This window comes from Acartia tonsa, chromosome 10 (genome assembly GCF_053477335.1).
Source record: "Acartia tonsa isolate MP-2025a chromosome 10, ASM5347733v1, whole genome shotgun sequence".
Classification (NCBI taxonomy): domain Eukaryota; kingdom Metazoa; phylum Arthropoda; class Copepoda; order Calanoida; family Acartiidae; genus Acartia; species Acartia tonsa.
This window is the reverse complement of record NC_137269.1, coordinates 9,980,704-9,992,005: the sequence shown is the minus strand read 5'-3', so window position 1 is coordinate 9,992,005 and position 11,302 is coordinate 9,980,704. Positions and strand designations below refer to the sequence as shown.

Genomic DNA, 11,302 nt, shown 5'->3' with positions numbered 1-11,302 from the left:
CTTTCTCACTATTGAATCCCTTTTAAATAGATAGATTGATTGATAGACATATAGATAGACAGATAGATAGAAAGAATAATAGATAAATTGATAATCAGATAAATAGATGGACCAATAAATAGATGGATAGAGAAAATGATAGACCTAAAGATAGACAAATAGATAGCCAGATAGATGAATAGTTATACGTTGTCTTTTCTTGAGCAACTCCGGACAGAATGACGGACATATCCACATTATATAGAGCAGCTTTGCTCATTATAAAACAAGGATGACAACATCAATTAAAGCGAAGCACTGAAACGGTAGGACAAACGGACATTAACACTTGTATAATGTCAGAACTGAATAATCAGAATGTAAATGTATAAGAGTCAAAGCAAAATTGTAAGTAAATTTGTTGAAAAACTGCCTGATTCAGGATAATGTTTATGGACATACTTACATTTTTAGGACTTGATTATAGAGTTGCTTCGCTTATTACATTATACTTTGTTGTCCCAGGAATCAATATACCAAAAATCAAATCAATCGGATGATTAGATCACATAAAAATTTAGTGTTAAAAAAGTAAAAAAATCAACATGTTTCAAATGGACGTACGGACATTTTGGTAATGATTATTGAGTTCTAAATCGTACCTAACTAATAAAGGAATCACCATGCAAATTTTGAAATCTATAGGACAATTCTAACATGCCTAAATTAACGAAAAAAGCTTTCCGTTACGAACGGACCACCTCATTATAGAAAAGCTTCGCTTTTAAAAAAAAGAATTACATTTTTACTAATTTAATTTTTACTTACAATTAATTCACAGATAACATGATTATTACAATAAATTTATCACAGCTGCAACTTTACTAACTTTATTATTTTTTTTTCCAGTATGGCTTCGAAACCAGTTAAATTCCGCTGGATTAGAACCGGTTCTTAACTATACTGAAAAATCATTTTACGTACCGTATTACAGACAATTTTTTCACGAATAATAAAATACAAATCATGAAACGTATACCAGCTTTGTTATCCCGGGCCTTCGGCCCCTAGCAAAACTGGTATTTTATAATTTATAGTATCGAACCTACTCTATATTCAGCGTCTGGCTGTCCGTACGTCTGTCCGTCCAGATTTAGAAATATTAAAATATTAACAAAATACGTAATGATAAAAATTAAAAACTTTGACTTTAAATTGTTCATTCATTTAACTCTTCGGTACAGACAGACAAACATCCTTATCATAATACTTTATCATAATGATTCAACTGCAATTTAGGCCAATAATTACATAATGACTGCTTTTGGTTTAAAATATTCAGTGATCTTAAGGGATAGGACAATGGCGTATAAATCGATGTATCTCCCTTTAGTGATAAACAAAATTAACCCTCATGCAGATTATGAATTCAAAAGTTTGGACACTTATACTTATGACAAATTAGCATATGGTTGTACTTCATTTTTGGAGGGAGATTAATTTATCTGCCATAAGCCTATCCAAGCAATAAAAATACAAAAAAGGATAAATTTTGTTTCTTTACTGAATTCTACATCGTTCCTTCAACTTCTTCACTTTCTCCTTCTGAAAAAGATATAAGAAATTATTTAAAACGAAACGTTTTTCTGTCTGTTCGTCTGTTAATTGTGTATGATAGACAATGGCCAATGAATTGATGTACATCCCTATTGATGATACACAAAATAACCATGTCTGTAGATTAAGATTAGTCAATTAATGTCCCCAAGGTTGTTAAGCCTACTAATAAGACATCGTTAGTATGAGACTTTGGGGACTAGTGAAATAAACAGCCCAATGTCTCCTCCCTCCCTGGTATGATAGACTAATTCTAGATCAGATTTTGAATATTTTTGTAAATTCCAACGTATACATGTACAGAAAATATATTTCAGTATGGTTTCGGAACCAATTAATATCCGCTGGATTAGAACCGGTTCTCAGCCATACTGAAAAATCATGTATAGCATGGTATTACAGATGATTTTCCATAAATTTTAAAATAAAAATCTTAAATTGATACCAGTTTTGTTAGACCTTCGGGCTCTAAAAACTGGAATTAATCTTTATACTTTTATCCTAAACAACAAAATATTTCTAATATTAAAATTCCATCAAAAATATTTTAGAAAACAAATTGTTTCATAAATTTAATATTTCTTTTGTGTTACAAAAAGTTATAAAATTATAATTTTCTTTTCATTAATTATTATGATTTTCAAGAAAATAAATATCTATTTATCTCAATTAGTTCCTAAATTAACTTTTTACAAGCGGGTTCGCCGCGCTCCTAGAGGCACCAAGGTGGGCAAAAGTAGGGGGGTGGTCGGCTCTCCCACACTTTTGTTTTAAAATGGCAAATATAAAAAATATACTTTTTTCTAGGCTCGATTTATCCTGAGAGGGTGGTGATACCCTTCCCCCAAATGATTATAAACTGAAAATAGTTAAAGTCCCTCCACAGATTATGACGTCATACGATAGAATAGCCAATGAGAGGCCAGTATACACTGTAATTGAATAATGGTAAAATTTATTTGGGCCTCTCATTGGTTATTCTATCGTATGACGTGATAATCTGTGGAGGGACTTTAATCATCTTCTTATAAACTTTATTAAATCTCTGAGAAGCTTCACTGTAATGGAGAATCTTATCGGTTAAGCAGTTTTGTAAGAACCTTCCGCACAAACACACACACAAAGACATCCTCTTATTTTATATCAGGATATAAAATAAAGTAAACTTTAAACTTTTTTAAAAAAAAAACCTACCCTTTTTAAAAAGTTTTTAAAAGGGAGGCCAAAATCAAGGTTGAAAAGTTTGGACACTCAACCAAAAGGATAAGAAAAAATAATTATAAAAGTAGTATAATTAACAGTTCAATGTTCCCTCCCTCTCTGAAAAAACTTTTATATTAGGATATTTTGTTTTACCTTTACTTCATTAGAATTCAGTTGGTCAACAGAAATATTTCTTTTAGTTGCCATCTCACTGTAGCTCGTCTCCAGCACATCTACCTCTTGGTCAGATAGCTAGGATAGATAGATAGATAGATAAATAGATAGATAGATAGATAGATAATCATTAATTCATCTTTTTATAAATAGAAAATCACATTTTAATGTCCAAAGAGAAATAAATAGAATTATAAAAATAGGAATGATCGTTAGAAACCTTTCAATATGAAGTAAAGAATAAAACAAGGATGACAACATAGATAGATAGATAGATAGATAATCATTAATTTTTATCTTTTTTATTTATAGAAAATCACATTTTCAATATCCAAAGAGAATAAATAGAATCATAAAAATAGAAATAATCGTTAGAAACCTATGACGTATATAAAAAAAGGATGACAACATTCATAAGTAGCACAGCAAAATGAATAAAATCATTGACAAGGAGGTTTAAATAAAGACTTACAAAGCCTTTTATACTTTTTAGCATGACTGACAGACCGACGGACAGAGTAAATAAAAAATCAGCCGTCTACCTTGAATAACAGCTGAGAAAATCACATTTCCCTCCATAGTACCACGCACTGACTGACTAATAGACAGAGTGAATTATAGAGTAGCTTAGTAACTAAAAGATATACACAAAATAAATAAACATATTTTTCTTTTTAAAAAAATACAAATAAATTTAATTCTGTCAACAACAAAAAAGCAATGATAAGAATAAAACTTTTTCACATAAATGTTTTGTCAGTAAATCATTAAAACTGTTTTATTTTAGGGACCGATAAATTGATGCAAATCCACAATGATGATACACTAAATTCCCTCTTTTGTAGATCAAATATATTAGTTGAAACGTTTGGACACTCAACTTAATGAATCATAATTAATTTGAAAGACCAAAAACGAATAGGAAAACATTATTAAAAACTTTGGGGACTAATGTAACAAACAGCCTATTGTCCCCTTCCTTCCTGGTTTAATATACAGTCCAATGTCCTCAGGGATCTAAAGGGATAAGACAATGGAATATGAATTGATCTATAATGACCCCAATGATGATACAAAAAAATACCCCTTATGTGGATTAAAAGTAAAACTATTAGTTGTAACGTTTAGACGAAGAAAGACCATCAAATCAGCATGTTACGTCATAAAAACGAGGGATTATCCATCTCTTCTTACTGCTATAGGAACAATCATGCAAAATTTGAAATCGATAAGACAATTATAACATACCGAAATTAACGAAAAGAGCTAACTGTTACGTAGTGGATAAATATCTACAATAAATGAGGAAATATGAATCTAGCTGCTAAAACATTAACTTCTATCATCCAATAACTATTATATCATGAAATTAACCATATTATAACCTATGTGTCATTATATTATATATGTTATAACATTATGTTGCTAATAATCTCATAACTAACTTATCATATTTATCGTTTTTGAACCTATCTAACTCACTGTGAGATTGTTAAACATTGTTATTAACTTACTGTACTAATGATTATTTGCTATCTGTGTATCATTTTGTTAGTTAATTGTTTGTATTTTTCTTATTATTTTTTATGATTTTTTCCATAAGTTGAATAAATCATTTTAACAACAACAAACGAAAAGACGTACGAACCGACCCTAATTTAGAAAAGCTTCGCCTTTATAAATGAATGTGTTTTTCTATGGGATAATTGTTTTTTTTGTAGGTAATAAAACTCTTTGCCTAAAATACATCGAAAAAAGACAAGACTAAGAAAGAAAGTACATTGCTAAGTTTGTATGTTTATTTGTTTGTCTATCTGTCTGTTTATCTATTTGTCTATCTATCTTTCTATCAGTTTGTATCTGTCTTTTATCTTTCTACATATCTGTCTGTCTATATGTCTGTCTATCTGTCTGCCAGTTGAACAATAATTACTTGTATTTTTATTGAATCTTCTACCATCAATTTTAAGCTATAGAAGGGGTTAGTTTGTGCATCAAAATTGGGGTTGTACATTTATTAATTGTGGTAAAAATCGAAGTAAACGGTATGATATATATTTATGATAGTGTACCTTGTTGTCCAAGGAATCAATATTCCAAAAATCCGAGGAAGAATAATCATATCAAAAATTGTTGTCAAAAAATAAAAAATCAATATATTTCAATCAGCTTATTTCAATATACATTCTGGTAACGATTATATAGTTGATAAGCTTTCAAAATTATACCTAACTAATACTAATCATCATCGCAATTTAAAATGAATTGGATAATTCTATCATGCCCAAACAATAAGAGCTGTTCAATAGTAGCAACTCTACCTAATAATTGCAGGACTTACCGCAAATTGTCGCTTGACGTCATAGATAACATCCATACTCGCTGAAGGGGGACATCTGGGCTCAATGTTATACCTAATTAGATGGATAGATTGGAAGATAAATAAATAGATAGAAAGATGGATAGATGGATAGATAGATAGATTATATTCATACTCGCTGAAAGGGGACTTCTGGGCTCAATGTTATACCTAAATAGATGTATAGATTGGAAGATTAATAAATAGATCGATAGATGGATAGATAGATGGATTGCTAGATGATAAGATAGATAGATAGATAGATAGATAGATAAATAGATGGAAAGATTGATGGATATATAGATGGATAGATAGATGTATGGATATATAGATGGATAGATAGATGGATATATAGATGGATAGATAGATGGATAGAGAGGTGGATAGATAGGTGGATAGATAGATAGAAAGATAGATGGATAGATAGGTGGATAGATAAATGGATAGATAGATGGATAGATATATAGATGGATAGATAGACGGATAGATAGATAGATTTAGAGATAGAAGGATAGACAAAAAAATATATAACTAATTCTAAATTATACAGGGTCATTCAAGAGAAATGATTTTTTTTTAAACTTAATTATGCATAGAAAATAAAACAATTATGTAAAATCCTTTATATATTTGGAAAACATATTATGGGACATTTATGTTTCAAATATTTAAAAATGATTATTTCAACAAATTATGCCCTAAAAATCGGTTTTTCCAAAGGCCTTTTTTTCGAAGATTTATTGATTTAAAGGTTGTAAAAAATGCGCATCTTTTTGAAATTCAAATTGCGCAGCTTGTGTTAATAGTAGAAAAATGTTATGCATATCGTTAGAATTGTCATAGGCTCTAGTTTCTTAATATATAAGAACCACTCCTGTACTACGTATAGTATAGGAGCTACGTGGTAAAATGTTCCAATTACTTAAAACTTTTCATCCTTTTTCTCACATTTTTCAACGTAGCTCCTAAACTACAAATAGCACAAAAACGGGTCTTATATTTTCAAAAACTAGAGCTTATGACGATTCTAACGATATGCATAACATTTTTCTACTATTAACACAAGCCACGAAATTTGAATTTTAAAAATGTGTGTATTTTTTTAACACTCCTTAAATCCATAAATCTTCGAAAAAAAGGCCTTTGGAAAAACCGGTTTTTAGGGCATAATTTGTTGAAATAATCATTTTTAAATATTTGAAACATAAATGTCCCATAATAGGTTTTCCAAATATATAAAGGATTTTACATAATTGTTTTATTTTCTATGCATAATTAAGTTTTTAAAAAATTCATTTCTCTTGAATGACCCTGTACATAAAATGGTACTTCTAAATAGTACCAAATTTCAAATATTTTTTTTCATTCATTTCAAAACAAATATAAAGTAAAATTTCATTGTATTTCAAACTAATTTTAGTAATGATAAAATATAAAATTTAATTAAATGAAATAATATCTTGAAATTTCAAGTTTTAATTTAAATAGGCTTTTTATACTGATATTTTTAGTTTTAAAACGGTTTACAAGATCTTTTGATTTGATTTATCTGCTTCTATCTATCTTAATAATCATTATTGTTATTAAATTTATCTAATTTCTATTAATATCTTACATTGATATATCCTACACTTTACATGACTATAAGCTGGTGGCTCTCTCTTCTTGAAGAGGGAGGGTAGAAAAATAGCCTAAAACCATCGCATGACTTTAAATCAGAAAGATTTAAACCATTCCAGGGCCCTATAACTAATACTTCAACTACAGACTCCACAATAGTGGATGTATCTATCTACCCTTCAATATATCTATAATCTATATATCTGCCTACCTATCTATCTATCTACCTATTTATCTATCTACTTACTTGTCTCTTATTTTGGATAACTTATCCTCTCTGATAATCCTAAAGTTGGCGTATTTTCTGTGTCTCAGGCGGTCAGATCTAGCTTTCTCTTCCTCCCTGTAATAGATAGATAGATAGATAGACATATAGATAGTAATTTCTGTGTCTCTGTCTGTCAAATCTAGCTTTCTCTTCCTCCCTGTAATAGATAGATAGATAGATATATAGATAGTATTTTCTGTGTCTCTGTCTGTCAGATCTAGCTTTCTCTTCCTCCCTGTAATAGATAGATAGATAGATATATAGACATATAGATAGTATTTTCTGTGTCTCTGTCTATCAGATCTAGCTTTCTCTTCCTCCCTGTAATAGATAGATAGATAGACATATAGATAGTATTTTCTGTGTCTCTGTCTGTTAGATCTAGCTTTCTCTTCCTCTCTGTAATAGATAGATAGATAGACATATAGATAGTATTTTCTGTGTCTCTGGCGGTCAGATCTAGCTTTCTCCTCATCCCTGTAATAGATAGATATATAGATGGACAGATAGATAGATGGATGGATGGATAGATGGATGGATCAGTGAATGGATGAATAGATAGACATATAAATAGAATTTTCTGTTTCTTAGACAAGATAGATAATAAGTAGATAGATAGACAGATAGATTTATAGAAAGATAGATAGATAGAAAGATAGGTATATGTATTATAGATCGATAGAAAGATAGATGAAGTTTGTAGGTTGATATCATCCATATTTGATGGGATTCCATTCCAATTTAGAGATAGATAGATAAACAGATAGATAGATAGATAGAAAGAAAGAAAGATAGATACCATGAAGTTTGTAGGTTGATATCATCCATATTGGAGGGGATTCCCTTACAATTTAGAGATAGATTATGAATAGATAAATAGATAGATAGATAGATAGAAAGATAGATAGATAACATGAAGTTTGTAGGTTGATATCATCCATATTAGAGGGGATTCCATTCCAATTTAGAGTTAGATTATAAATAGATAAATAGATAGATAGATAGGTAGAAAAAAAGATAGTTAGATACCATGAAGTCTGTAGGTTGATATCATCCATATTGGAGGGGATTCCATTCCAATTTATAGATAGATTATAAATAGATAAATAGATAGATAGATAGATACCATGAAGTCTGTAGGTTGATATCATCCATATTGCAGGGGATTCCATTCCAATTTAGAGATAGATAAATAGATTGATAGATAGATAAAAAAGAAAGATAGATAGATACCATGAAGTCTGTAGGTTGATATTATCCATATTTGAGGGGATTCAATTCCAGATTAGAAATAGATGGTAGATAGATAAATAGATAATAGATAGATAGATACCATGAAGTCTGTAGGTTGATATCATCCATATTGGAGGGGATTCTATTCCAGATTAGAAATAGATAATAGATAGATAAATAGATAGATAAATAGATAGATAAATAGATAGATAGATATCATGAAGTCTGTAGGTTGATATCATCCCCTCCAATTTAGAAATAGATAGATAATTGGTAGATAGATAGATAGATATATACCATGAAGTTTGTAGGTTGATATCATCCATATTGGATGGGATTCCATTCCAATTTCTTTGCTTCTTGCTGGGCACACGGGCTAGACCAAGGTTTGTCAGGGCCTAAATTAAATATACATAGATTATTATCAATCTTTATCTCAAAGTCATAAATATTTCATTAACCTTCTAAGCGTATATTAGTTTTTTTAGTCAATCTAGCTCTGAATATTTTTAGCTAGCACCAATATAATATTGAAGACTTTTATAATGGTAAATTGTTATAAAATATTATTCACGAAACCTATAAAGGACATGACATATCCTTGTAAAAAAAACACTGCATCATAACGTTGAAAATGGTTCCCATTGCTGCTATGTCAGGTGGGCGACATTAATAGTTAGAGTAGGGGTCGTTCAATCAAAGGGTTGGTTGTCTGCTGGATGTTACTTAACCTAATATCCACCATTACAAGCACATGATGACCTTGGGTTCTCTAGATGATCACTTGAAGTCGAAGGAGGATCCCGTCCCAATTAGGTAATAGGTTATCTATCTATATATCTTTTTATATATCTATCTATCTAATCTATCTATCTATCTATCTATATATCTTTTTATATATCTATCTATCTAATCTATCTATCTATCTATATATCTTTTTATATATCTATCTATCTAATCTATCTATCTATCTATCTATCTATCTATCTATCTATCTATCTATCTTTCTATCTATTCATTTATCTATCTATTTAACCATATATATATCTATCTATCTATCCTTCTATCTATCCATCTATCTATCCATCTATCTATCTATCTATATCTTACTTGTGTGGTTGAAGTATCCAAAAAATTATGAACTTTTCTAATTCCATCGACAATCTCTAATTTATCAACCATTCTAAATATAAATATTCTTTGTATTTGTAGCATGAGCGACAGACTGACAGACTAAGTTAGTTGTATACTTAATACTCATTTATATGAGGAATCTTTATATAAAAAATTATATGTCTATATATTATAGGAGGTGAGAAAATAACACTTAACTTACAAAACAAATTCTTTAAAACTTAGTGTTCCTCACTTTGTATGTAGCTATGTAGTTATGTAACGCTTAACTTTTTATGGGAATAAAACTAGCGAATAGATGTATATAAACGTTTTTATACGCATTAATTTTTGAGCATTCTTATCTTATATAAAAATAACAGGATGTCTAACTGCTAAACCGATATGGTTATTCTTTAAAATGTAAGATCCTTGGAAGGTTTGTAACTATTTAAACTCATTTAAACCATTTTTTCCATTTTTTTGCAACAATTTATTTTATTTCTGATGTGGAAATGTACAGAGGACAATATCTGTTTTAACCTAGAGAGGGAGGGGACATTGGAAGTGTTTTTTGCACTAGTACCAAAGTTTTATAAAAGCATTTAATTTGAGTGTCAAAACGTAATCTACAGAAAGTGTAATTTTGTATATCATAATTTGGAATTTATATTAATTTAGTGGCCATTGTCTTTTCCCTTTAGATCGCTAACTTTACCTAAACCAACAAAAAATTGGATTCAAGTGATGGTTCATAAAAATTATGGAACATGTCTTGGCTGTACAAAATGACAAAGTAGGTTATAAAGTAGCTACTTACCTATAGTCTTGAATTAGGAAAATTTAAACTTGAAATATTTGTCAGAAATAAAAAAATTCAAGTTTTAAATCAGGTGTCTTAAGGAATAAGATAAGGAAAGATTAATGAATAATCAAATTTCAACGAAAGTATATAAAGTTTGAGTCATCGAATAAGAAAAGTAATACTTTGGGTACCCTACACTGTAATTTACAGTCAAATGTCACCTACCTCACAGTATTAAACTTTGGGTACTGTAAAAATAAAATACCCTGAATAAAATACCTATTTTTTAATAAGCTGTTTTGGTTTCTATATAAGTGTGTTTTCACGTTGAAGAGTTCTATCTTATTGAGAGAATAATATTATTTTAGGTTTATAGATAGATAGGTAGATAAAGAGAGAAATTTAGAAGGAATGAGAGAACGAAAGAATGATGGAGAGAGAGAGAGAGAGAAAAGAAAAGAAAGAGAGAGAAAGAGAGAGAGAGAGAGAGAGAGAGAGAGGGAGAGAGAGAGAGAGAGAGAGAGAGAGAAAAGAAAAGAAAGAGAGAGAAAGAGAGAGAGAGAGAGAGAGAGAGAGAGGGAGAGAGAGAGAGAGAGAGAGAGAGAGAAATAATATCACAGTAAGGAGTTATCTTAGGTTTATAGATAAAGAGGTAGATAAAAAGAGCTTTTTAAAAGAGAATTTAAGAGTGAATTTACTAGTTGATAGATTAGTTAAGTAGGTAGATAAAGAGAGTTTTTTTAGAAGGAGAAGAGAGAGATAGATAGGAAAAGAGAGAGAGGGGAAAGATGGATAGAGGGAGAGAGAGAGATAGAGAGAGAAGGAAGGAGAGAGGGAGAGAGACAGGGCTAAATATTAAATTATTTTATACCAGGGAGGGAGGGGACGGACATTAAAATGTAAATTACACTGGTTCTGGTACCAAAAGAAT

At 29.9% G+C, this 11,302-nt stretch overlaps 1 protein-coding gene across 1 annotated transcript; it reads right to left on the bottom strand.

Moving 5' to 3' along the window:
• Positions 1–781: 781 nt before the first annotated feature.
• Positions 782–10,769, bottom strand: LOC145330517 (uncharacterized). The gene is made up of 7 exons (XM_080175145.1): positions 10,651–10,769; positions 9,564–9,636; positions 8,751–8,851; positions 7,200–7,295; positions 5,315–5,387; positions 2,953–3,051; positions 782–1,584 (listed from the first exon to the last, which is right to left on the bottom strand). Exons 2-7 carry the CDS (start codon positions 9,633–9,635, stop codon positions 1,540–1,542), a joined length of 486 nt encoding a protein of 161 aa, XP_080031271.1. The 5' UTR covers position 9,636; positions 10,651–10,769; the 3' UTR covers positions 782–1,539.
• Between the last annotated feature and the right edge of the window lie 533 nt (positions 10,770–11,302).